At 41.5% G+C, this 27,472-nt stretch overlaps 2 protein-coding genes and 1 long non-coding RNA gene across 4 annotated transcripts in view; 2 read left to right on the top strand and 1 right to left on the bottom strand.

The window, feature by feature from the left end:
* The window catches only part of FERRY3 (FERRY endosomal RAB5 effector complex subunit 3), a 360,837-nt gene that overhangs the window by 38,688 nt on the left and 294,677 nt on the right, over window positions 1–27,472 (bottom strand). The window lies entirely within an intron of this gene.
* On the top strand, window positions 820–18,281 carry DYRK4 (dual specificity tyrosine phosphorylation regulated kinase 4). Of its 2 annotated transcripts, none has more exons than XM_068190754.1 (14): window positions 820–1,109; window positions 4,740–4,823; window positions 6,171–6,320; window positions 7,416–7,551; window positions 8,711–8,874; window positions 9,237–9,373; window positions 10,186–10,326; window positions 11,953–12,091; window positions 14,253–14,334; window positions 15,058–15,230; window positions 15,769–15,829; window positions 16,369–16,498; window positions 17,211–17,356; window positions 17,865–18,281. In XM_068190754.1, the coding sequence occupies exons 1-14, from the start codon at window positions 1,086–1,088 to the stop codon at window positions 18,020–18,022; spliced, it is 1,725 nt and encodes a 574-aa protein (XP_068046855.1). In that variant the 5' UTR covers window positions 820–1,085; the 3' UTR covers window positions 18,023–18,281. The 2 variants fall into 2 exon arrangements, with proteins under 2 accessions (XP_068046855.1, XP_068046854.1); XM_068190753.1 differs by having other exon boundaries at window positions 826–1,109; window positions 17,796–18,281.
* Window positions 10,333–11,368, top strand: LOC137474303 (uncharacterized). Its single transcript, XR_010999286.1, has 2 exons — window positions 10,333–11,093; window positions 11,181–11,368. It is a non-coding gene; the product is annotated as an uncharacterized lncRNA (long non-coding RNA).

Genomic DNA, 27,472 nt, shown 5'->3' with positions numbered 1-27,472 from the left:
GGTTTCTTGCTTAGAGAGTTGCCAAGCTTGGATGAATGGAAAAGTGGGAGTGATAGAAGTGGGAGCAATGTGCCTTTTAGGAAGGTGCAGCCCAGCAATTACATCAGGAGAGGCTTTGCAGAGACCACCATGGGTGAAAATGAGTAACTGTTTGTCCTTTGACCATTCCAGCAACATCTGTAAAAGCAGCAGCCTTCAGTGGGTGAGCATGTATTTCCTCCTTGAAAACCCTGGTTTCTGAGTGAAAGTAGAACTATTCTGGGTTGTTGACAGATTTCAGACCATCAGGGAACATGTCATTCTTTGGCTGTATGAAGGAGGAGACCACACTGTATTTTTGCTTTAGATATTCCCCTAAGACAGCTGGGGAATAGCGACGCCTCCATCAGTGCCCCATCATACATGCATGGCATCCAAAGGAGGAAGAGGAAAGACAGGAGGGCAGCTAAGTTCTGTCTCATTATCCACACCAAAATAATCCACACACTCATTATCCCACAGGGCAGAGCAGCTCTGCACCAATGCCCTCAAGAACCACAGACCAAGGTGCCACAGTTTGACATATAATGCCCAACAAGGAACCAACCCTTAAGGAATTAATTAATTTTCATTTTCCAGTCTGTCAGTCTTGTTGAAGAGATTTTGCTCACTGTATAGCAAGGTCGCTGTGACAAATTTTGACAAAATCCAAGTTCGAGTGTTTTTTGATTTTGCAAGCACATGAGCTCAGTGAGAAAGAACAGACTGAGATGACAAGGAGAACAGCCAATCCTGTTATATTTGTCTTTCTTATTACTGACTTGCCATGATAAATATGGAAAATTATATTTGGCTAGAAGGAGGCTGAGAAAGGGAACAGATGGCCACCAAAAGAATACTAGAGCAGCTAATAGTCACTGGCATATTTCCGGGAGAAAAATTTAAATCTGAAGCCAAGCAGAAGCATTATCCATTTTTTTCTGCTCAGGGCACTGTGCATGGAACTGCTCCTGCTATGCTCTGACTAGATGAAGGTGGGCTTCCTGAAATGCCTTCGCTGAATGGAATAAACAGCTCCTGTCCTGCACTTAACAGCTCTCGCAGTAATGCTGACAGAAATAGTTGACAAGGTGGGGAAAATGTTTGTGTTCCTACTGTATTTTGAGTGAGAGAGTGTATTTGCTATGGCTTTTTAATGTGTTGCATGATTTAGCACCTGTGTTGTATTCTCTCCATGTATTCTACAGGCTTCATTCAGTTTTGAGAACAGGGGGAAGAGAATGCCTTTGTGAATGAGGAGACAATGGGGTCTTTATTTCATGTAGTTGTGTATTTATAAGTTTCAAAAATTTTAATGCATTTCTGATTTCTATGGTTAACATGGTACTGAAAAAATACTCTTATATTTTGAGAATTGTGGAAGTGTGTCGTGGTGCCTGATTTTACAGAATGCTGTAAACCTAAAACTTTGACTGCGGGCTAGGTGGTGGATGAGGACCTTGTTCTGTTTCTTTGGTGGTAACTAGAATGAGCAAGGTTGTCCAGGATTTGAAGGGCTGGAATAGCAGGGGATGATAGTCTGGGAATGTAGTATTGGAGCTGTAGGACAAGGCTGAGTGCCACAGGAGCAGGGAAACCAGGAATGAAATGGAGTGGAATAGTAACAGTTGCTGCAGTTTTTCTTTGGAGTGAATCTGCCAGAACAAACTTAGCCACAACAGCTCAGCTGCAGAGCCCATAGGGCAACTCCAGGGTTTTGCTAGAGCAGTTCTGCTGGGTCGCCTGGATCAAGACCATCAAATAAAACCACTCTGTGGACTGCCCACTAAATCCACCTGCTCCCCATTCAGCCACCAGCAGGACTAGCGTAGGCACAGATCAGTCTTTCTACAAATAAAAGTTTATGTTATTTACCCATTTGGGGGAATTTTATGAAGGTCTGATTTTATTGAATAAATTGCCTAAAGAGCAATAAATCCATAGTAAGTAGGTTTTGAGAAAGGGGGACCAAGAGGATCACAGATTTCCATGGTTAAAAAAAGGCATGGACTGGTTTTGCTTTTGCACTGTAGAAGGAGAAATGTCCGCCTCAAAATCTTGGTAATCTTTCCCCGCTGAATGGAAATTAAATGGATTCTAAATTCTGGCAGCACATCTTGACGCCCACTCACCTTCTTCCTTAGCTCTTGCTCAGTTTTAAAGATGTTTTTTTAATTTTTCATGCTCTGTTAATAAATCTACTTAAAAATAGTAATATAGACATAACTGCCTAGATTTTTAAAAGTATTGCTAAGAAATAAAATGCCATTTTGGAGTCAAAATTCTGCAGTCTGCACAGGTACATGAAGTCATTGTTTCTTTGGTTTTCAGTGATAGCTTTTTCTCTATAAAATCATGGCTTTGTGTTGACTTGTAGCTAGAAAAGCATGAAGAGGTTAAGAAACTACATTTAAATGAAATGTAATATTTTCATCAGCTCCAGAAACTGAAAATTATAGCTTGCAAGGAATGAAGTATCGATGAAGTGTGAGGAAAAAGTATAACATGCACTGAAATGAATAGTTTTACTAAGAGCTGGGCTGATATAATTAGTAGAGTTTTGAATGTGTGTCCCAGATTCACCTTCATAACAAATGTGATTGTCCCTTGAAATGCAAGTTACATAGATTACATGAGAGGATTGTCTGTAGATTGTCTGTTAGAATACCCTGGCACTGAGTTTTCCATGGAATCATCATCTAAAGAAATTCATACAAGGATACTTGGTGCCCTGGCACTGGTAATACTTTGGATTTACAGCATATCATCCCTTATCCCTGGCTGGGTGATCTCCAGTTCCAAAGATGGGAATTACTGTGTCCAGCAAAGACAGGTTTTAGTACTTATCCCTTTCCTGCCATTCTCCTGTGCTTCACAGGCACCCATGACCCTTCATCTCACACCAGAGCTGTTCTCTCTTTGTTCTACATATGAAGTTTGCCCTTGCAGAAGGGTTTGTTTATTCATTTGTGAACAGGAAGGGCACACACAGAGCACAGTTATCTCAGGGACAGTTTCCAGCTGATCTGCCTGGCTTGAGTGGTGTCTTCCTGGCTGATGGTGAGACAGCTGAACCTGTCAAGAGGCAGCATTTCCTCCATGTGGTCAGGTAGATCTGTACACAGAGATTTTGCTCCATATTTAGTTTGGAAAAGTCCTTTTGAGTCTCTCATCTATGCAAGGGTGGATATGCCACAGGCTCTGTAATCAGTCGAGAGGAGGCCATCAAGATCGTCAGAAGGATGGAGCAGCTCTGCTGGGAGAAAAGGCTGAGGGAATTTGGGGTTGTTCAGCCTGGAGAAGAGAAGGCTTTGGGGTGACCTCATTGTGGCCTTGCAGTGCCTGAAGGGAGCCCACAGGAAAGATGGAGAGAGACTCTTGACAAGGGCCTGGAGTGACGTGACAAGGGCGAATGGCTTCCCACTGACAGAGAGCAGGTTTAGATTGGATATTTTCCCATGGGAAAGGAGGAAGAAATGGGAGGTGGGAGATGGGAGGAAGAAATTGTTCCCTGTGAGGGTAGTGAGACCTGGCACAGGTTGTCCAAGAGAAGCTGTGAATGCCTGGAGCCTGGGGCTCTGAGCAGCCTGGTCTGCTGAAAGGTGTCCCTGCCCATGGCAAGGGTTGGAACTGCTTGGTTTTTAAGGTCCCTCCTGACCCAAACCAGTCTCTGATTCTGTTCAGGGCAGGGTGTGCCAGAACCATTGTTGGGGTGTGTTCATTTTGATCTCCCTGTTTGCAGCAATGCTAATTTGCCCTGCATATATCAAGGTCACTGTGTGTGTGTGTATGTATCAGCTTGCACACAAGCATCCCTTACCCATCTCACACCCAGCTTTTATATATATATGCTTATGTTTATCTATGTCTATATCTATGTCTATATATGGATATCTGCAGTGTATTGGCACAGGTGCAGCATCTAATCTGAGTTGTCCCTGCCTCTTCCAGCCTCAGACAGACTCTTTCAGGAGCCCTTTTGACCAAACTCAGTGGGGTTCACTCCAGCCTATAGAGCAGAGCTCCAATGTGCTTTAGCCACAGAGTTTTCTTGGTCCAAATTATGCTAAAGATTTGTTCATTTCATTGCAGTTTGTTATTGGGCAGAAGTGTACAATGCTACTTAGCATGTTTATTGAAAAACTGCTGAAAGTACCAGCAAACTCTTTAAAATGGTGAGCTGCTTAGCACTTTCCCCATGGGTTCTTTTTTTGTATTTATTGCTGATACTATCTGCCCATTGGAGCCAGTGGGGTTTTTCTATATTTCAGTAAACTTAAACCCTGATTTTATTTTTACAAAATCTGTACCACAAGCTGAATCAGTTTAATGCTGCTTTTAGCAATTTATGAGCTCACAGTCTACCTAGTGATGCAGTTTAAAGTGGTCCTTCCAAGCAGACTCATTACCAGCTTCCAAGTACATATTTAGGGATGGCAGATGGCCCCTTTCCCCTTGGCTGAGCACAGGGGCACACCAAACATCTGAGAGGCATAATAACAAAATAAACTGTCTCTGCCCCAGCCCACAAAACAGCAGCTCAACTGAGAGAGGCATTGCCAGAGTGTGTAACGTGTTTTCAGCAGCTTTTGTGGCCCTCTCTCACACCTTGTGTTGGCATAGGCATTGTCACAAAGGAGGGAAATACAGAAATCAGGCAGGGGTTCCATAATTTTTTCCTCCAGAATAATTTTGATTAAAGCCTCACTTTATGTTTGCAGTCTTCCCATGTGGATACTTTTTCTCAGTCTCAGCTGACTGTTCAAGAGAGGGATCATCTGGGCTCTAACAGAGTCTTCCATCAGGTATGTGACTCTTCAGCTGACTTCAAAAATACCTGAATGCTTGTTTTTTAAGTGATCTCTTATAATAAATGAATATGGGCAAATCTTCTATTCCTTGTCCTGTTCCATTTTCTCTGTGGCTGTATGACTGTCCCAAATGCTTGCAAGTATTCTGGTTTTGCTGTGTTCAGTAGCATTTGAAGCATTTCTTCTGCCAAATCACTTTTGTTTCTTGAAGCTTTTGGGAAAAGTCCACTGGAATCCCAGTTCTAAGATTTTAAACGCCATTCCACAGTATTGGAATAAAAAACTTACTCATTAAAGTTGATTGGCTTGAGAGCATTGCTCCTTTGCATTTTAAGAAAATATCAAACCTCACTTTTGTTGTCAAAAGCTTGCCAAATATGTTTCTATGCTTCCCTGAGGAGAAAAATTGCACAGGTTTATGTGGGATGTAGCTTTAGCTCTCTAGACTTTATTCTGCATTTCACAGTGCATAGTTGATCTATTTCAGATTTATTTCAAGTAATTGTTTTATTATTTACTAAAGAAATAGTCTACCTGAAAGAGTTTTCTTTGCTGCTGAGTTTAACTTCTCTGACTTGAGATATTCAAGACATTGATAAGACATACAAGACATTCATAAAACTGTGCCTTCTAGTGACTGACTGTAATTAACAAACTATATAGAAGTATTTTACAAATAATAAATGGGAAAAGTCAGGAAGGACTAGTAATCCTGGATTATTTAAATGAGCATAGGCATTTATTTTTAAGTAAAGTTTGCTGAGAGCTTGTCTTTTCCTCACTAATAAGGAGTGCAACAAATGGGCCCAATCAAATTGAGCTCCATAGGAAATGAGGGGGAAGAAAATACGGAGAAACCAGTGCAGGGAAGACTTCCCACTGTGTCCATCCCTGGTGTTTGACAGTGGTCCAGTCCCAGTTTCTCTTCTGCCACTGGGAATAGTTAATGATATTTTCTACCATTGACACTTCATGCCTATTTATTACCCTGTGTGGGCTTTATTTTCCCCACTCAGAGGAGTCCTGCTGCCTGGAATGGCTGCTGGGCTTCCAAATCCAGCCACCCTTTGCAGCCGAAGCAGTTGCTGCCCTGATGCTGGATGGGAGTGTTCTTGTGAGGAGTCTCATTCCCTAAATTGTGCTGGATTGCCTAGACAACCTCCTGCTGTCTGTTACTACAGCTGGGGCTGCCTTAGCATCTGCTCATTTCCCCTTTGCCTTTAGGTGTCAGAAGCGAACCACACACATTTTCCAAGGAGTTACATCCCTCTGGTGTTCATAGATGTGGCACAGAACTCTTGCTAGGTCGTTATGTGACATTCCCTTGTGCTTTCTATTTAGAGAGTCAGTCGTGGTGTCCTTTCCCTCCCACATCTGGAAGGTCAAGTGAAGCATGGTCTGGCTGCAGATGCCGCAAACCCTCCCCACTTTGAGAGCAGCCTGCCTCAAAGAGCAAATAAGAGCTTGCAGAGTGTCCTCCCCTCTTTTCAGGTGAGTTATAAAGCTCCTGGACATCTTGTTTGCCTGGTGAACCAGCCTCTCTCTAAGTACCTCTGAGAGAGTGTCAGTGGCAAAGTGTCACAAGTGTGTAAGTGTGGGGGAAGAGAGAAAAAGGGTCAGAATTAGAGACAAGTATGGAAAAATGCTTCATTTTGAAAAGAACGCATTTTTACTTGCACACATCCTTAACTCAAACCCCACAAGCACCAAGATGCTTTTATTGAAGTGGTACCAGTCAGGACTTCTTGCAAGCACGTGGTGGACCAAGCTTGCCCACTTGTTAGTCCATATCCCATCACTTGGGTTCTCCTTGTATTGGCAACCATGTGCTGGTTTTTGAATATGACTTTGGTACCCTTCTGACATGGACAGACATGGAGCTGTTTTTTTGTCTCCACCCAGCCCCACTTCTATGAGGACTTTCTCAAAGGACGAGAAATAAATAAAGGAATCATTTAGCTTGGAAGAGATCTCTGAAGGACATCTGGCCCCACCTCTCACTATAAGCCAAGCAGACTTGGAGCAGGCTGCTGACATTATGATCCATTTATCCAATTCATCCCCCACTGACTGGGCTCCAGTGTTACAGGCCCTGCTTCAGGCAAAGTTCACGATGCTCAGTGCTTTTCTCCCACTGGCCAAGCCAATCACTTCATCAGAGAAGACAACAAAGTCGTTCAGACACCATTTGTTGGCATATCCATACTGGTTATTCCAAATCAATTTCCTGTCTTTCACTTGGTTTCGCATGGTTTCCAAGAGGGATTGTTCCACAGCCCTCCAAGGCTGACCAGCATTGGTATAGATAGCATTTCTAGAGAGTCCATATACTGAATGAATCTGGAAGATGAACTTCCTTTTCTCATTTATAGAGATTTATCTTTCCATGGTCCAACATCCTTTTGTGCTTTTGGCAGAATTTGCAGTCTGAATAAGCAGGGTGTTCTAGTGCCCAAGCTTGCTTGTTCTGTCTCAGCACAAAATTAACAGAGATTACTCAATTTATCGAAAATTAATATATTGCAGCTTTGTCTGTGTGATTATAGCAGTTTTTACATTTTGATTTTTTTTTTTTCTGCTTGGCAGGAAAATGGAACTCAAGGCAATTTTCCTCAATTTAACCTTCCAGACAGTCTTCCTGAGAGTGATACCAGAGTTCATACAAAACCATCCGAACTGGAGAGCACCAGCGTTGGGGTCAAACTGCCTATGACAGCTTCAGGTAGAATATCCCTGGATAAACTGAAAGGACTGGAGTGACAGGCTGCCAGCATAGATGAGGAGTGTGAACAGTCAGGGCACTCAGGGAGCAGAGGTGCCATGTTAAATGGCTGCTGAAATATTTAACAATTTAGAGCTCAGCAATATGGATGGGACTAAGTGATTTCTAATTATCCAGCTTTGGGAAGTACCCAATAGGGGAATGATTTAACTAGCACAAATACAGAAGAGAAACATGCAGTATAAAAAAGAATGTATATTTATCTAAGACTTAGGTGGGGTAGGTGACAGCAATATTCCATTACAGGGATAAAACCCTTTCCCACTTCCTTGTGGCTGTGTCCCATTTTATTGATGTGGGCTAAATTGCATTTTGGGAGTTCTCGGATCTAGAAAGTTTCTGACAGAGTTAATCTATTTCTAGAAGGAGTCTAGGAAAAAAAAAGTAGTGGCCTTTTGCTTTGAAATGATTTAGCAGCCCTGCATTGCTGGATGAAGATCTGCCACTGTTTAACAAAACACCCACACATGCATGCAACACATAGATTTATAATGCTCCTGTCTGAATATATATCCACATTTAAATTATGGGAGTGGAGGTGTTAGGGCAGCTGAAATTCTATGCAGGAAGAATCAGAACTAGGAGAAAAGCAGATTTGGGCTCCATTTAATTCCTAACCTCAAGCATCTGACTGATGATTTTTATCAAAAAAACAAATACTTAAAAGCTTCGGTTAACTAGACATTACTGACATTTTATAAATATAGCAATCAAACCAATAAAAATGTGACTTTTCATGTAAGTTGTGGAGCCTGAGGGAGCAGACAGACAACAGATGGGATTTTCAAAAAATCTATATACATAACTTCCCTCACAATTAAATAATTTTTACCTGAGCTCTCTTAAAAGTCTTGCTGGCAGATGATGAGTGCTTTATTGAACTTAATACTGCAAGCCAGAAAAAAAAATAAATAGAAATTTGTATGAAATTGTAGAAAAAGAGAAATCTTAGTTGGAAGGGAACTCTTAACAGCCTTTCTCAGCATCCTGCTCAAAGTGGTGGGCTCTACTGTGAAATGTTCCATTGTAAAAGCACTTTGCCATCAGGTTTCTGACATTCTATTGATTTTTGGTTTTACGTTCTTGTTTTCTGATTTAGAAGCCTTGAAAAATTTTAGAAACCAGTTAACAGTCTATGAGCAAAAAGAAATTTTCAATTATACAGAGCTCTGGTTTCTTGGCCTGGAAGCTAAAAAGATTGAAGGTTTGCCTGAAACCCAGAATAATAATTGTTATGATGATGAACATGGTTCCTACTTAAAGGTAAGTGGAAATATTATGGTATTCATTTTGAGCTCAGTAAGTTTGTAGTGATTTTATGCCAACTCTTTAGTGTTGTCTGTGAGATAAATGTTATTTCTAGAAGATAAATATTCACATAGTGAAAACATGCCTTTTAAAGCTCAGGGGAGAATTCACTTTGCATGTCATGCAGGGTTGATGCAAGGTAGGTGGGCTGTGGAAGCATCACTTGGGACTTTCCTTGTCACCCTTATTTGATGTAGACTTCACCTGCAACTAGCCCACCATCTGTCATGGATAGCAGACTCAAACACACAGGAGCTTCTGGGAAGACTGGTCTTTGTTGTACTCCTTGAATCTGAACTCTTTGTGTTCTTTTGAAGGTTTTACATGACCACATTGCCTACCGCTACGAAGTTTTGGAGGTCATTGGGAAAGGGTCGTTTGGGCAGGTGGCCAAATGCCTGGATCACAAAACCAATGAGTTAGTGGCATTGAAAATAATAAGGAATAAGAAAAGGTGAGATATCTGCTGACTTTAAACCAGTACAGTCATCACCAGTGACAACATGAAGAAATCAAAATCAAACCTACTGTACATTCATTAAACACAGTGAGGGCAGAGTGAGGAAGGAGGATGTCAGGAACTGACCTGGACCCAGAGGAGAGAGCCTAGGAAAGCAAGCACAGTTTCTCCAGGCTTACAAGGAGGTCTCTCTATGTGTTGCATAGTGAATACACAACCCAGGTAACCAGCTGTGCAGGACTGAGCATCCCCACAAGGCTCCAAAACCACAGGAATATGCTGGAATGCACCCATCACTTGCTTGAACATGAAAAATTCTACACTGAGGAAAATTCCTAAGCAACCTGTTCCTGGTTACAAATTTGTGAGCTTGAAGCAGTCAGTGAAACAGATGTTCAGCTGTTTTCCCCCTCAGTGAAGACTAAGTGTAAAGATGCATTTCAAAATCCACTGTCTGATTGTGGTAGGTGTGAAACATGGCCCTGTTCAAGGAAAGTGAAGCATTCCTATTGACTTGAGAGCACCAGGATTTTAGTCTGGATGCTCATTGGAAACCTTTTCATTTAAAGGTTTTTTCAGACAAGTCAAATTAGGTACCCTGAAGTGTTATGTTAGGCCAGTGTATTTAGACTAGGAATCAACCATCAGAAATCAAAATAACAGTGGTTAACAGGGTTGAATGAAACATTTTAATAATTGTCCCACCTGCTGAGCTGATCGTAAGCTCATGGTGTTTGTAGCATTTGCAGAAATATAAATGCTACCCTGAGTTGATGTCACCATTCCTGTGTTACGTGATATTTCAGATTTCACAGCCAGGCTTTGGTAGAAGTGAAGATCCTTGATGCTCTGCTGAAGAAAGACCAAGATGATACTCACAATATCATCCACATGAAGGAATACTTCTACTTTCGCAATCATTTCTGTATCTCCTTTGAACTGCTAGGGTAAAGTACATTTTCCTTTACACATACCTTGAGGAGAATTGTAGCTCTTGTGCCTTACAAGATTTAATTTTTATGTCTTCTTCAGAAGAATTGGCAGCTAGAAGGGAACACTGTCTAAATACAGACTGCATAACTGAGCCTTTGATCACCCAAGGTGAACTGAAAAAGGCCACGTTCAGACTTCACACGGGCAATGACATGATCCATCCCTTATTTTCTGTGCTGGGTATTGAAGTCTTCTTCCCCGAAAGACCTGTGAGGAAAAGAGTAAATTCAGGACTGGTAAACTTCAGGGTATATAAATATGAATAATATCAAATAATTTAAAAATAAAACTGCATCTTGCTTTTTATTAATCTTTGCTGCAGGGCATCTTAGGAGGAATTCTGGAGGAATTTTGGAGAAATCAGATCATTTTATTCATCAGCCTTTTTGTAATCAGAGAATCAAACTGGAGTTATCCAGGCTACCCCCACTTCTCCAGCCCTTAGAGTAAAACCCCCACTGGTGCATGTGCTACAGCCCCTGCTGAAGATTCAGCATCATATGGACAGCTTGATCCCAAAGAAACCTAAATCCCTTGTGTTGCTGTATGTGAGTCTGTCACTTACAGGCACCAGGGTAAGAGGTGACTCCTTTCCAGGGAAGACACAGACCAGTCTTTTCTGAAAGCTGCTATGGAAACACACAGGGAAATGGGATAGCCACTATCTTTAGTTCTCCACCATGGAGTTGAAGACTGTTTGTCATAGAAAAATGTTTGTCTGGTAAAATTTTCATTGCCTTTAAAATACCAAGAAAAGCCTTTGATTTGTCATCTTTTCCATTAAGTCTGGGCAACTTTAATTCCAAAGGAATGGGCTGTGCCTGCCACCAGTGGACACTCCAGTGAGGAAGGCAGAAAGCTCCAGTTGGTCATGTCCTTCCAGATGTGTGCTAGTGCTGAGGACACCTCTCACAGGGAAGAATTTATTCCTAATATCCAATCTAAACCTACTCCTTTTTCAGTTTGAAATCATTACCCCTTGTCCTATCACTATCACTTCAAAAATCTCTCTCCCTCCTTTTCATAAGCTCCTTAAGGCACTGGAAAGCTGCAATGAGATCTTCCAGAGCCTTCTCTTCTCCAGGCTATTGGGCAGGGCTACAGGAAGTTGCTAAGATGTGATGGTCACAGGAGGGATATAAAAACCTAATGAGACTTGAATTGATATTGGGGGGGAGGTTATCTAGAAATATTTACTGCTGGTTAAAAACCTTTAGACAGAAATTATTTACTCAAGATGCCAAAGCAAAGAGAAATTACAGCAAAAGGAGACAGAAGAAAATTCATTTTGGTTCCTGAATGATTATTGTTCTTGGTGAAAATCAGCACAGCTGCTTAACAGCAGAGAGTTTAGCAAGCAAGTTCACTGATTTTACATCTGCTTTAGATCTGGGAGGTGTTTGTGCATATCACATGCAGAGCAGCATTTGCAGGGAGGAAAATAGCTGTCATTTTCCTCTGCATGAGTCCTCCATGTGGGAAGACAAGCTCTTAACACAGTGGAAACTAATCATGCCTTTAAAAATAAATTCCCCAATCTCTTATCTGCTCTCTGTCTGCTGCTTCTTCCTCCCCCACAGAATAAATTTGTATGAGCTGATCAAAAAGAACAATTTCCAAGGCTTCAGCCTGTCGTTGATTCGCCACTTCACTCGGTGTGTGCTGAGGTGCTTACAAGTGCTCTACCAGGAAAGAATCATTCACTGTGATCTGAAGCCTGTGAGTACAATCATTTCATCACCTGGTATCCTGTACAGAATGAATGAGCTTATCCTATTCTTTAATGATTGAGAGGGACTGTCAGGAGAAACTCTTAAACCCAGTATGATGTTTGTACAGAAGTTGTAATTTATTTCAGATTATGTTCATGCTACAGTCAACTGATTATTGCCATTGATTCAGTTCATTCACTGAAGCATTAAATGAGATTATTTGGTTGCCAAAACATATGTAAATATGAATTAAATTCAGATAATGACTTTTTGCTTAGAGAAAAAGAAAAGTACTTGTAAAATTAAGTATTTCAAGATGAGGGATATTGTAATGAGAGGAGTATTCACAAGGCAACCCGTTTCAGGTTATCCTGTTCAGTCTATTTAATATCTTAGGCATAACTATAAAATTAAGTAGCCTAGTAAATGGCAAAGGAATTCTGTGGAACAGTATTTAGTGTTCACCTGTGTTTGGAGGAACATCTGTCCTCCAATTCCCTCTGCTGTATCTGCTAAGTATTCATGCTAGGTAAAATATTTCCATTCTCCTTAAGCCCCAAATTTAAATTCTCACATTTTTCTGAGATTTCTGAAGGATTTTATTTATATTTTCACTCCAGGTGAAAGTTTCTCTTGATTTCCTTTTCAAAAGGGCAAATTAACCAATAAAAAATAATTTCTCAGGTAAAAATGCTAAGGATAAAATTCTGTTCTCACTTTGCTAAATGTATCTTGATTTAGCATTCTGAGAAGTCGCATACTGTCTATACCCATTGTCTTGCCAAAATCTTTGCCAGACCAATTTGCAGTGAGAAGAAAGGCTTGCAAGATAACCCAAATATCTGAATCAAAAACAATTAGCCCAATGAAAAAATTGTTTCCAGGCAGCCACTGACAAGGAATGATGTTGGCAGCATCAATTAGAGTAGTCTGTATTTAAATAGAGCAACATATTAGTGAAAACATAGTGAGTTAACTAAAAGACAATTTTGTTCTCATTCAGCAATTGTACAGTTTCATGAATTTATGTTGCCTGAAACTCACATCTGTTATCCCATCTGCCTTCTATGATATTTCTCAGCATAAGGTAGAATATGGAGATTCTCTGGCCTTTATGCTAGGTAATCACTCCCTCCAAAGCCTGGTTTTTCCAGTCGATCCTGGTTTTCCAGCTTTGATCAGCTCCCTCGCATTGTGAGGGATTCAGCATAAGAGACAGAGTCCTACCATGAGCATGAAGGGATATTGAGCTGCAGAGAGGGGATAATGCTTCCCTTACCAGAGCCAAGAGCACCTGGATTGTGGAAGTCAGTCCTTGCCTTGACTTTCACCAGCAGCAGCTTCTCCTTCCTGGCACATGAAGCATTTCCTTATGAGCTAAGGAAACACTTCATCATTATTTAGCATCCACCTGGGAAGTGTTCAGTCCTTCAAAGCCCTGACATATAATCATTGTAAAACTGGTTGATAAAGGTAACCATCTGTCTGCTGAGGAGTGGAGAAGGAAATTCTTCATTTAGACAGACTTTTAATGAGGATAAAACTCAGCTCTGCAGAAGAGAGCTGAAGGCTGTGTTTGCTCATCAGTGCACATAGCCCTGAGCTGGCTGTTTAAGGATCACTTCTCCAGCTGGAATTGCAGGAACCCAGTGTTGTACCTACCTGCACCCAGCTAAGAATCCATAGAACCCTGCCTTGTCCATTTATCCCTCCCCTGAGACCTGTGCATCACACAGGTAGGGAGGGGTGAGCTGACACAGAGTCTGGGGAAAGCAGTGAAGGGAAGAACTGAGGAGTGTGGCTTCTTCATGGGCCAGGGGCTTTCTGTGCTTACAAAAGGGTAGTTCTGGTTAATTCAGCACAGCACAAAGCCAGGTGAACTTTGGTTTTTACTAGATAAGCAACCCTGAGTTTTGGGGAGCTCCCTGGTGCCCTTTCTGGATCACCTGCAGCCTGGGTACCTTTCCAAATCTCCCCTCTGCTTTGCACAATTGCACATTATTGGCTGCTTCCTCATGTTAGCAAATGCATTCCAAAGGAGGTTGAATTTTAAAGCTCTCATTATGCCAAGAAGTGTAAATGAGATTTGCATTCTGATTTTCACAAGTGTTCACTAACTTAATATGGTGCTAAACCCCTCTTTTCCCTGTGATTTTTTTTCTTTTTAGGAGAACATACTATTATACCATAATGGGCAAGGTTCAGTCAAAGTTATTGATTTTGGATCAAGCTGCTATGAAGACCAAAGAGGTTTGCAGAAAAGTCAAGTTGATGTAATTTTCTTAATAAGCTTTCTTAATTTTCAATAATGTGGAAAAACTGTTTCTTGGATTGGGCTAATATATTGACCTATGCCCCTGATTAGAACCTGGTGAACTGTTCAGCCACTGATGGTGGAGCAAATACTGGTAAAGACAAGTAAGATATTACCATTCTTTTTCTTTGTCCCAAGCCTGATCAGCTCCTCTACTCCTGTTGAAATCAGAATTGCACTTTCAGGAGTGGTTAGCTGGAACAAACGTAAGAGGATAATCCAAATATTTCACTTACCAAGAAGTTTGTCAGGTCCAGAGAGCCTTTCTCTGTGAGATGGTTAAATTAGAATTGGTACTTTTTGTATGAATACCACAGGGAGGGAAATGGGAACTGTGCTTTTAATTTAGGAACTGTTGATTGACGGAAATGGAACACCTTCAAATAGGACAATGAGCATGGATAAACTGAATCACAGCATTAGTAAAACAATTTCCTTCAGTGAACCTTGTTGAAGAACAATTTCTAAATAGAACAGGGGAAAGTGTATCACCCATTACTTTTAGGATGGGATTAGAAAAATATTTCCAGAGCCTATGTGAGCAATCCATGGATAGACAGTTATGATTCCTGAACATATGCCACTTTTCTGTGAAATCTGCAAATTGACCTTTCAGTCCCAACTGTGATATTTTGCTTCTTGTCTAATTTTTGATCCAGTGTACACCTATGTGCAGAGCCGCTTTTATCGTTCTCCTGAGGTGATTCTTGGTCATCCTTATGCTATGGCTGTTGATATGTGGAGCTTAGGCTGTATCATAGCAGAGCTTTACACAGGCTACCCGCTGTTCCCAGGGGAAAATGAAGCTGACCAACTTGCCTGCATCATGGAGGTAACTTTTGGGATTGGTTTGCACACCCATTTGATAAACTGCATCACCAGAAACAAAGAGAAACCTCAAGCAATAATGAAATATGATTGGCTACAGCCTGGCCTTTCAGGGGGAGGTTTAATGCAGCCAAATGGCTCTTCGAGCCAGAAGAGCCCCCATGAACCTCTTTTCCTCTCGGCTGAACCCTTTCCCAGCTTCCTCAGCTTCCCCTCATCAGACCTGTGCTCCAGCCCCTGCCCCAGCTCTGCTCCCAGACACAGGATTTGAGCTGTGGCACCACCAGTGCCATAGAGAGAGGAACAATCACTGCCCTGCTTCTGCTGGCCATGCTGTTTTTGATGCAAAGACGTGTACAGGCAGCACTAAGGAATCCTTCAATTCCCTCCACAATAAGAGGAAATACTTTGCAGACATTTCACAGTGAATTGCAACATTCAACTTTTTTTCATAAGGAGGGCAAAATGCCACATCTCACCTGATGGTTGTTGTGTATCTTTATGAAATGAGGAATAACTCTATGAATTCATTTTCTGTGAAGGTATTGGGTCTTCCACCAGCTGATTTTATCCAGGCTGCGTCAAGGAGGAGAACATTCTTTGGTAATTTCTTCTGATTATTCGTCCTTGCTGGATGCCTCCCTGGTAGTTAATCACTAATTAATAGCACTGGTAGAGAGTAGGGTCAGAGATCTTTAGCTAATTCCTAGCTGATAAAAATACTTCCAGGAAGAGGTATGGAAAAAAAGCAAAAGGATAAATTGAGGCCAATAAACAAACCTGGAGCTCTGCTCTTCATGTCTTATGGGCCTCTAATTGCCAAAGTGATAGAGAAGTTACTCTTTAAAAATATTGTTGCTGAAAGGAATGCAGTGGGCTCTGGGAACTAATTTACATTTTTCATTTTTCTGTGTATAAATTGGGTTCAGAAATTGCTCAAAGCAAACAAAGCAACAAAGTGTAGCATGTGGTCTCTTGGATGTAACCAATCCTGTTTGCCACAATTCTGGCAGATTATCAATCCAACAGGGCAAAACTGGAGTTAGTGAGATGAACATGGATACTATTTATGCAACTTTTTAAAGTATTTAGTGAAGGTTTTTAATGTAATTTTTTGATAATGTCTTTTTTTTTTTTTTAAGATTCCAAAGGTTGTCCTAAATCCGTAACTAACAGCAAGGGGAAAAAGAGATGCCCCGACTCCAAGGATCTAAGCACAGTGCTGAACACCCATGATGCTGGCTTCTTGGACTTTTTGAAAGGATGCTTAATGTGAGTTCGTACTGTATGCAACAAGCTAGTTTTGACTTTGCTTTCATTCTTTTGTGCCTTTAAAATCTTGACATCTGTTGTGTTTGCTTTTTTATTTTTTGGTGAGGTGTTTTGAGTTAGGTTTTTTTTTTTTCCACATAGCATCATTTGTATAACTATTATTATTGACATTTTACTATGCCTTCTTTAGCAGTGACTTCAAATTTCTTTCTAGCAGTTCAGTAGCACTTTCCTAAAGAAATTCTAAAGAAACTGCTAACTTGTGGTTATATGGGGAGGAAAGAAAAAAATCATCCCACTATGTTTCAAAATAAGGTTGCTTTCACTGTTCTCTGTTTGCCAAGTCTGTGTGAATCATTGATTTATCTTAGTTTGCTGGTTGAATCAGAATTTTAAGAAAATAATTTCAGTGGAGCAAAAAACCAAACCTTAAACAAGAATGTTGGGTCCCTACCCTAATAGAAGCAGGAACTGCATATTATAAATGGCTTGATGCTGCAGAGGGTTTGATCGGCACTGACGTAAATGGGTTTTGAAGGCTAGAGAGGATCACATAAGAATTTTCCATGGTTTTGGGATAAAAAGAAAATTATTTTGTTTCCAAAAAATGTCCTCATGACCTGACTTTCAAAAGACAGGGCTGAATCTCTTGCCTCTTACAAATTTTCAGATAGAAATAGTTGAATAATGATTTGTCTCCCATGGATTTAAGGTGGGAGCCTTCTCTGCGCATGACTCCCGATGAAGCGATGAAACACGCGTGGATCCAGGAGCCAAAAATATTCCGGAAAACACAGGCCCCAAGGAAGATGAGTGATGGCTCATTCTCTGCACTGGAAAATAGAAGAGAGACTATTCGTAAGCCTGTTCCACCTCAGAACTAAGTGCATTTATGTCAGTGTTCGGTGTTTCTTTGTCTTTAGTGTCATCTGCCTGGAGTAAGGGGAGGTAGAAGTGTGGAGATAATGGATGGCCCCTGAAATGGTGTGGGTAAAGGCACCATTCCTCACTTGTGTAGAACTGCATGCCTTATGTTGTAGTTCAGATACCTGCAAGAAGACTGGGAGTGCTGAAGAGTCACATGGAAAGCCCTTCTCCCTGCTGAGAGCAAAACAGTATCTGACAGCACACCACAGTGCATGTCACTTTCAGAGCAAAAGAGTGCAGCAGTGGGGGTTGTAAGATCCCAGAGAAAACTTTCATCTGATTTGCTGGGAGTTTGTGTCAGTTCTGTGTTTTACCTGCTGTTAAAAGTCTGCAATCTTAACCCTCTCATTTTAATGATTTATTGTTGCAGAGAATCTCTGGAAGAATGCAGCTGACAAAGTGAGAAGTGAACTGGCTGACAGACTGACTCCTTTCACAGGCACAGCAGAAAGTGATGTGCAGAACACAAGAAAGCATGCTATTCCAGAGAAATACTTGGAAAACCACATGGAAAAGCCTATTAAATATGATCAAGCAGAAGACAGTGGTGAAAGAGCTCTTCCAAAAACTTCTCTTTTTTTCCCACCAATTAAGTAACACAGAGCACAAGCTATGATTGGCTCAGTTGCATACCTAGTGTATTTTGTAGGTATTATTTGTACTCAGGAATATAAGCTATATCTGTCTGTTCATGGGCTGTGCACATTGTAAGTATATTTAATGTTCTTTTTACCCTGAAATCATCTACTCAACCAAAACAGAATTTGAGAACCATTCCTTTTCCTCATCTCCATCTTTGTGATCAGAGAGTCTTCACAACCAGCAGCAATAAAATGGAGACTGTAGAGGTGGAGAATGGCTTATTCTTGGTGTTATAACAGACTTTTGAATTTTATGTTTTCCTGGATCTAAAAGAACAGATGTGTTGACTGAAGAATCTGAATCCTTTTACTTACAGCAGCATAAGTCAGGAATAATTAATGGATAAGATTACTGAATTTACTTATGTATAAAACAAATAAGAGAAATCAAATCCAGCATCCTCATTTTCCTCCTGCTCCATCTTCCTCTTTTTATAGTGAAGCTGCTAGATGAAAACCATTGTCACACCTTCCTAGCAGATTTAGAAATGTAAATTATGCTCTTTAGCTCTCTCACAACAACAAAGCAGAGGGGTATTCTGGGTCCATTTCTGCAGGGATTCAACAGGAAGAATGGATTAAAGCAAGCTGATTTGATTTGGGAAAATTGTCCTTCATAGCAAGTTTAGCTTAATGCTCTGGAAAAAACCCAACAAAAACCAAACTAATTTCTATGATCCCTATGGCTTATGTGCTTAATGTGTTTAATTTAGGTATTTCACTCTTCAAACCACAGAATTGCATTTGTAAAGCGCCCACCTCATTACACCTCTTACATTTACTGGAGCTTATAGCTAGAAATTCAGTTGAAAAGGAATAATGAGAAAATTATCCTACCAAAAGCAGCTGCTACTTTAGCAGTGACACTGCAGCAGCCCCCAGGGAAAGAGGTGTTCAGAGATGTTTAGAGTCACCATAGCAGCAAACTCCCACAGGTTCTTTTGCAAAAGGAAAATCCAAAGGATATGGAAATGGTCCTCAAACAGTTCTAGTGTTACAGGAATAAACAAGCCACCTGACAGGTACAGCTGAATCACTTAAGGGTAGAAGTCACCTCAGGGAAAATGGACAGCTGTGATCGTCCCCTCATCTTCAGGCAAATCCTGGGACTCCTGAAGAAACACCTGGAAAATGAGTGACCCGAGAAGGGCAATAGCCCATTATTGAGGGTAATTGAGCGGAGAATTAGAAGGGTATTTTGGCAGACACATACCATCCTGCTGTGATGCAGACACTCGTGACAAGCAGGCCAGCTTGCAGTGCCAGGATTATTTGTACCTCTGGTGTCAGAGAGACTCCTTTGCAGCTGAACCCTCCCATTCCCATTCTTTAGCAGAATGATGTACTGGGAAAAGTGAGTTCTGTTCTGCACCATGTTATGGCACAGCACAGCCAGGGTGGGTACACTGCAGAGTGTGGACAGAGCCCTCATCACATTTCTCAGACCCTAGGAACAAGAATTTTCTAGTTTGGTGCAATTGCTGCTCATTCTTCATCTGCTGTGTCACATTCCCTTCACTGCTTAGGCTGCCCCAAGTTACAATATCTGATTCTCACAACTGTGCACTTGGGTTTTTGTCTGCTCTACCTCAGGGGCAAAGTTTGGGATCAATTATATTGAGGTGTACTTGACCCCTGGAATGGATGTCACCCTAATGAAGGTGTAAACCTCATTTGATAAATGGGCTTCTGTGCTGGAGCTGTGTTTTCTTCACAATTAGCACATTTCAGTAGCTCTTTGTAGTAAGCATCATTATATTATTTCTCATGGCTTGTGCTGGTGGGTTTTCCAAGGCATTCAGTGTTGAGGGAAAAGTGGCAAAGTCATCTGAGCCTATAACTGAGTTTGATCATCCTTCCATGTAGAAGGCAGATGGATGGCATTTTACTGCTGCCATGAATTTGCTGTCTTCTCTTCCTTGCTGACCTGCTGTTCTGTTTTAATTCCTGCAGCCTTCATGGTGATCTCCATATTCAAAGTCTTTCCTAATAAGGGCTCTTGTGGATAACTATTGGATTTTTTCAGACATGACAGAAATAAATAGAAATTACTTGGCAGAAATATCTAGCCCTGAGATACCATCACTGCCTTCACATTCCTCTGCAGAAACAAGTAGATCCATCAGAAACAAGTAGATCTCATCCCTCTGCCATTTGAAAGGAGACAATGAGAAAATTCTCTGTGTAAGAGAACAACCTACAAAATGCTGAGAAGAATCCTCTGACTCATGTTCAGCTGGAGCCACCCTCAGACTTTTCATGACGCAATCTCACAGAGAAAAGAAGCACTGATAATTTGCTTTCTTGAAAAGCCCAATCCATGCATCATGTTTTATTTCTCTGTGTATTGCCATTTTTTAACCACATTTGCCAAGAAAATGAGGTGACTACTTTCTTGTCCATCTCTGCACATTGGCATGTCTGTTCTAGTGGAAGGTGTCCCTGCCCATGACAGGAGGGTTGAAATGAGATGGTCTTTAAGGTCCCCTCCAACACAAACCATTCTATCATCTTATGATTCTGTCTTCCAGTTGCTGGGAATTTTTACAGCACAGATAAGTGATTTGGGGTGTGAGGCTGAGAGGGGTATCACAGTATGGAGAAGTTCTAGGAATCCAAGTGACTGAGTTGATGAGAATGTGCAGGGACCAGCACCGTTGCAGCAGTGGGTATTTACAGGATGTCAGATCCAGATCTTCAGATAATTGAGCTGTGAGAACACAAAGGCTCAGTGACCAAGCTGTCAGAACACTTCTGTCTCTGAAACCTCATTACAAAACTGTTGTCCGTAAATAGCAACCGTTCTGGAATTGAATGCTTTCTGCATAATTGCACTTCACCACTGCTCCTGGGAAGGTATAACTATATAATAGGGTATAACTGCAATACATCAAATGCACGGTCATTGCAGAGCCCACATTGCTGGCCTTCAAAAGCAGAGACTCTCCTGATTGCTCCTGATCTACTGTGCAAGGATTTACCAGCAGGCATCAATTTCTGCAGCTCTGGGTGTGCCTGTGCCCTCCTGTTTGCTATGTGAGACAAGTAAAGCCAATTTATCAGCCTGGGAACTGCTCATCTTTGACCCTCTCTGTGCTTCCAGTGCTCTGAGCTTTCAGGTGACAAGTCTGTCCAGAAAATGGCTATGTAGACACTGTTTATATTTGTTCCAAAACGCCTTTAGCCATCATCTGGGATGCCCCTGCCTTTAGCAGTATTTTTGGCACCAATTTGAAGCTTGAAAAGGGAAAGGGGAAAAAAGAACTGCAGTCCTACAATTCCCCATTCCGTAAATATCCCTCACATGCTGATGTGTCCCTGCTAACCCACTTTGCAAATTACTTACTATAAGGAGAATCTCCACCTCTCTATCCTCAGGTTTTTTGGGCATCCAGGATTTTCAGCCTGTGAAGAAGGAAAGGGCTTTTCACAGCTGCAGTGGGACAACTCCTGGAACAGGAGGATTTGTGCAACACAGCTATGGATAAACAAGCCCAGAGCAGTGAAAAAGCTGATAAATTACATTAAATAAAGATGAAGTCCTTTCACAAGGCAGCTTGTGAAAAAAATCTCCCTTATGCCACCCTTTTTCCTTCAGGATTGCATGTGTTACTCAACAAGGAGCTTTACATCTCCTGTGCTGCTTCCATATGATCCTTAGAATTTGGAAGAAGTAGCCCTGCAGATGTGTGGCAAAAGGTGAGTCAGCTTGGCACCATGTTCCACAGGGGCTATAGCTTTTTGAAATAAAGAGAATCTGGGATGGGTTCAGACATGTAAAAGAGGGCTGTCAAAGAAGAGAGTAGCTGCATGTAAGGATATTTTTTAGTCTAGTTACAATAGGTTCAAGTTACCACTCTGTTAAATACCTATTTGTCTATCAGCCTTCAGACATTTTTAAACCCAATTTCTTTTTAAGTTGAATTTTTTGTTAAAATTTGTCCTAAAAGAACAGAGGTGTTAAATAACCTCACCAGAATGCAAATACTGTGAAATGATACTGACATTGCTTCAACTGGCTCTATATAACAGTATCTGCTGATTCTTGCACTACAACAGGGAGTTGCTGAGCTGGGGAGGTGTGGGGTGGAAGTTGTCTGTGAGTCAGGGATGTGTGTGCTGCCAGCAGAGGATTTCAGCAGTGGAACAATCAGGGCTGTTTTGAGAGTACTGGGCATAGCATTTTCCTTCTTCTTCACCTTCTGAGTTTGTTGCACGTCATCGTAATCCCCAGAGAGAAAACTGAGTGGAACTTCACTCCTTTCCTCTCCTGTCTCTCTCTGTCTGTTGCCTGAGGCAGATACTCAGAGGTGCCATTGCATCCTGTGATTCTGACTCTCCTCTTTCTTTTCGCACTTGGCTCCTGTAGGAGCATTTAGCTTTCTACAGGAAGCAGGTTTTATCTTCCTCCCTCTTCTCAGGTCATCTATAATTTTAAAATCTTCCTTGGCATGCTTTTCACTGCCAATCTGTGGTATCTTCCTGCTCCTGCACATCTCTCCCACTCCTCTCAGCAGTGCCGTGCAAACACCACCACATCCTGTTCCACCCAAGAGACCATGCAACTCCAATCCTTGTCACACAGCCAAACCACTTCTCCTTGTGATTCCAGGAGAGTTGCACATTCCAGCAGTGTCTCAGTTGCATCCTCCAATCTCACTCTCTTCTCCATGTGAGGAAGGGATTTTCTGCCTAAAAGTGGAGAACAAGGCACAGTGAAAATTTGTCCCATGGGCAGCTCTGCAAGATGCAGATCCCTTTGCCTCTTTCCCTCCCCACTTCATGATTAGTTCTGTCTTTGGTTCATCTCCTGGACAGGCCAATGTCTCTCAGTTTTGATATCCCTGTGCTGTCCTAATCTCCAAATACTCAATTTGCATTACTGTATCCCTCAGCCCTGGCTCCCCACAAAAAGAGAGTCTTGGGCCTATGGAGAAGACAGTATGAAAAGTGTCAGCATTTGATTAGAGAACTGAAATAAGAAGTCATAAATGTACTTGCCGTCTAAAGCAGGACTGTCAACAACATGACATGGGATTCAAGCAATCTGTATGCAATTTGATCTCTTTAAACCCTATGCCTGAGGATCAGATAGGTAACTCTCCTTCTCTGTTTTTCATCTGTTCTTCCAACGCTTGCCCCAGAAAAATAATACAAATGGCTTTTCTACATTTTCCCCACAAGTTAATAGGAATAAACTACAATGTCCTCCAGAATCCACAGATCTGGGATAAGTTTTGTAGTAGATTATGCAATTGGGCAAATTGGAGATGATGGACAAGGCACATCCTGGCAGAACTGGTGGAAAACCTGCTGAGGGTTATTGTTTTTATGTCATTACACTGAAAGGCCTCAGGCAGCACAAGAGATGATGCACTTTTCTCCATTGACTCACTCCCACCAAGGTATAGCACATGGAGCAGAGGCATTTTTCTTATTCTGCTCTTCCAGATTGCTATCACAGGAGCCCTTTCCATGTGCCACAACAGCTTCCTCTGATAAGCCATGGGATCAAGACTTAGCTTCTTTCCTACAAACTTGTCCATAACCATCCCACCACAGTGGCACAAGGGGGTTCATTTTAGAATCTGCAATGGCGAGACTAGTTCATCAGAAGAGCCCCTTTTCCTTGGTGAGGAGAGCCAACATTCACCCACCCTGAGGAGTACTGTCTAGGAGATAAACACTTGGCTGCCTTGTTTTGGTTCTTTAGGACAAAACAGCTGTTAAAAATGTTTAAAGATGTATATGAGATGGGTTAGTACAGTTTTACTCAGGCAAGGTGCCAGGGCATGTTATGTAAAGTGTTGATCTTTCCTACATTTTAAATTGAATATACAACAGTTGGGTTCCAGCCCTCCTTCCTGGCAACTGGCCAGCCTTGGGCACTCCCATACAAACTGGGCTTTGCCTAGCTGCCCAAGGTATCAGCAAGACTCAGAGACTGCAGAAATGATGGTGATATTCTTCTCAGGAATCAAGAGAATGCTCTTCCTCTTGTTCCTCCCTTGCTTTTGTTCTGGCCAGCTTGCATCTCCACTGCTGCATTTCCCAACCTTCCTGGATCCTTCCAGCATGTTCCACATCTACTGGGACAATGAGGAACAGGAGCTGATGGGGTTGAGCTGCACATCCACACTGCCTGTGTGGCATGTGGATTCTGCCTGGATCTGACATTGTGACAGGAGGTGCCTTCTGAAATAGCAGCATCTGCTTCTCTGTAAATTGAATAGATTTCATCCTCCTTTGCCAAGGGTCATGCTCCAGGTATGTTGGAAAAAAAGGTATATTGAAAGGCTAAGAGGATTGGGAATCTTCAGCCTGGAAAGGCTGAGGGAATTGGGATTGTTCAGCTTGGAAGACAGAAGGCTTTGGGGTGACCTCATTGTGCCCTTCCAGAGCCTGAAGGGAGCCCACAGGAAAGATGGAGAGAGACCCTTGACAAGGGCCTGGAGTGACAGGACAAGGGGGAATGGCTCCAAAGTGACAGAGAGCAGGTTTAGGTGGATATTGGGAGGAAATTGTTCCCTGTGAGGGTAGTGAGGCCCCAGCACACTTAAATATGTCAGGCATAGGATAGGACATCCCTGGGAATTCTTGTCTTTTCCACTGTCAGGCAACCACTAAGCACAGATGTCTGATGTTAAAGCAGCTGGAGTTTAGAGGGAGAAAAATGCCACCAAGGCTGCTAAATAGAAGCCAGGCTGTTGTTTTGTTTTACTTTAAGTATAAAAGAGGAACGGGCAGCTTAATTTTATCCAGATACAGAGAGAAAGAGTTTATACCAGTTTGCCAGTTTCAGTGGGTTTGCTTTGTTCAGCTGTTTTCAGTTCCTCTTTCACACAACAGTAAAATATATGTTGCACAAAATATGTCACAATGTTTGTCTAAAAATGGGTAAACTTTGGAGGGAGTGAGGTAGCCAGCCTTCCTTATGGTCATCAGCTGGTTGCAAAATGATTCTTGTCAAAACCACTTCTTAAATCTTTTTTGGATTGTGACCCAGACAGGGGCCTTTTGGCTGTGAATTACTGCAGGAAAAAAATAGAAGAAACACTTGTTCTTATTTGTTTAATAGTGATTTTTAAAAAGTGATTTGGGGTAAGCCCAAAGCATTTAATTTCTCCTAAAAGAACATCCTGAAAGGAAAAATTGAAATGTTTGATTTCAAAAGTATTAAACATTCCATTCTTTTCAGAAAATATATTTAACGTTAACAATTATTTTTTTCCTCCTCGGTAGTGGAAACTCTTTGTTTATATTAGAAAATAATTTTGGTCCCAAAAAAGTTACAGGTTTTTCAGATCTTACATATCAGAAAATCTTTCAAATCTTACGTATCAGAAAATATCTCCCAATTATTTTAGGTCTGTATACAGTAAGCAAGCACATTAAATCCAGAAAAAAAGTCATTAACTAAGTATTGTCAAGGGGTGAAAAGCCGGCCCAAAGGAGGGTTATTTTTCCAAGTGTTTACTGCATTCTTTGTTCATAATGTATATTTAATTTTAAACATTTTATCTATTTCAGAATAGCTGATTTGCAGACTACTTATCTTTGAATTTGGATCTTGTAATGAAATCTTTACCAAATCTTTTCTTGATGAGGTACAGAGAGGTATCGGACTCAACTGACCCCAGAAGATTCTTCACCTCTGACCTGAGGCTGCACAATGTAAGTATTGGACAAGAGCCTGATATGTTAAAAATCTCCCCTTCTTCTGTCTTTCTTGGTCATGGCCACACTGAGTTTGGGATTGCAGAGGCTGAAAGATGGACATAACTCGTCTTGGAAACATGGAAATAGAGCTGGCAAGAGTAGGAGTGAAGTGGGAGTGTGAGGGGTTATCTGTTAGGAAAATGCTGTCAGATGTTGCCCATGCCCTTAGCTAGAGTTTAGGAAGCCAAATTAATTAGGTTCTAATGAATTACAGCAGAATTATTAACACAGACACCTCATTATTAACACAGACATGCGGGGCCATTGTCCCATCCATATAGACCCACATTAAAATATCTTTAAATTACTGAAGATATTTACCATTCCCCATCATAGTTTTGTGGGAAATACACCAAAAAATACCACAGAGAAATAATAAGCATACATTTAAATGCTGAAAAGTGTGGCTAAGTGCTCAGAAATACAACACAAACTACCCTGTGTGCTATCTCCAGTATTAAGTTGTGCAGCATCTCAGTATCACATAAAAGGATTTACAAGGGGAGCTGGAGCCCTGTTTTAACTTCCCCCCCATGGTATTTGCACCATCCTTGTCAAATGGAGTTCAAAAGCATCAACTCAGTGGGATATTGCACCTTCCTTCTTCAAACAGCACTGGCCTACACAGTCAGCACTCCCTCAAGATGCAGCAGAACCTGCTGATCAGCGTAGGCAATATTCCACAGGAAAGAGGGGCACTATTTTTATGGCAAAATTTGTGGGATTGGTGCTATCATGTGCTTGTCACTCCAGAAAATCAGCAATAAAACCCAAAAAATGTTGATTGAACTCAATGGATGTTTCCTACACTCAGTCCATGTTACAACTGGCAAATTAGCAATGCAATTCCCTAATAGGAAGGAAAAATCTGAATTAAAAAAGGAATTAAGACTTGGTGGAGCTGAAAAATCACAGAATACTTTGGGTTGCCCAGGGAAGCTGTGGCTGCCTCATGCCTGGAAGTGTCCAAGGCCAGGTAGACAGCGCTCTGAGCAACCTGGGATACTGGAAGGTGTCACTGCTCATGGCAGGGGTTTAGAACAAGATGAACTTTAAGATTCTTTCCAACCCATTCCACCTTTGTGGAGATGTGGAATGGTTTCCCAAATTTGTTGTGACAGTAGTCCATTTTTTATACTCTTAAACAAACAAGCTGACATAATTTCTAGTTTCATTCCCCTATTGGATTTCTCCTAGAGCCTGGACAGGGCTCAAGGGGGAACCAAGGGGTTTGATTGTGTACCCCCCTAATTAGGCCAGATGTGGCCTTATCCAGTTTCTGGATATGGAAAGGTAAACACATGTTTTGCCAATAAACAAACACATATAACAATAGTTCATTAATGATTGAATTTATATATATATCATTTGGTTGGAAGATTCATCTAGAGGCAACTTTGGCTCAGGGTCTGTTGTTCAGGCTTCAGTCAGGGTCTGTTGTTTAGACCTCAGTACTTCAGCCTGTCACAGAATTTCTGGACACGTCTCTCTGTCAGGTCTGAGGACCACTGCAAAACCTTCATTTGACCGCAGTACAAATTTCTGAGTCATCAACCACCACAGAAACTGCTTCACTTCCTCTTCTTTCTCTCACACAGTTGGTGTTTGCTTGGCTTCTGTGGGCCTCTGATTATGGGACATGAGGCACAGAATACCAGAACACATCCCTGGCCCTTTGAAGAAGCCT

Source organism: Anomalospiza imberbis, chromosome 5, assembly GCF_031753505.1.
Source record: "Anomalospiza imberbis isolate Cuckoo-Finch-1a 21T00152 chromosome 5, ASM3175350v1, whole genome shotgun sequence".
Classification (NCBI taxonomy): Eukaryota; Metazoa; Chordata; class Aves; order Passeriformes; family Viduidae; genus Anomalospiza; species Anomalospiza imberbis.
The sequence above is the reverse complement of the archived record's forward strand: the minus strand, read 5'-3'. Positions and strand labels throughout refer to the sequence as shown.

Bases quoted from the DNA above. Each gene is read 5' to 3' on its own strand.
- DYRK4 (XM_068190753.1), top strand. From the start codon at position 1,086: ATGCTGACAGAAATAGTTGACAAG. The intron at 4,824-6,170 runs GTATGTGACTCT...CTTTCTATTTAG, and splicing joins CTAACAGAGTCTTCCATCAG to AGAGTCAGTCGTGGTGTCCT. The intron at 7,552-8,710 runs GTAGAATATCCC...TTTCTGATTTAG, and splicing joins ACTGCCTATGACAGCTTCAG to AAGCCTTGAAAAATTTTAGA.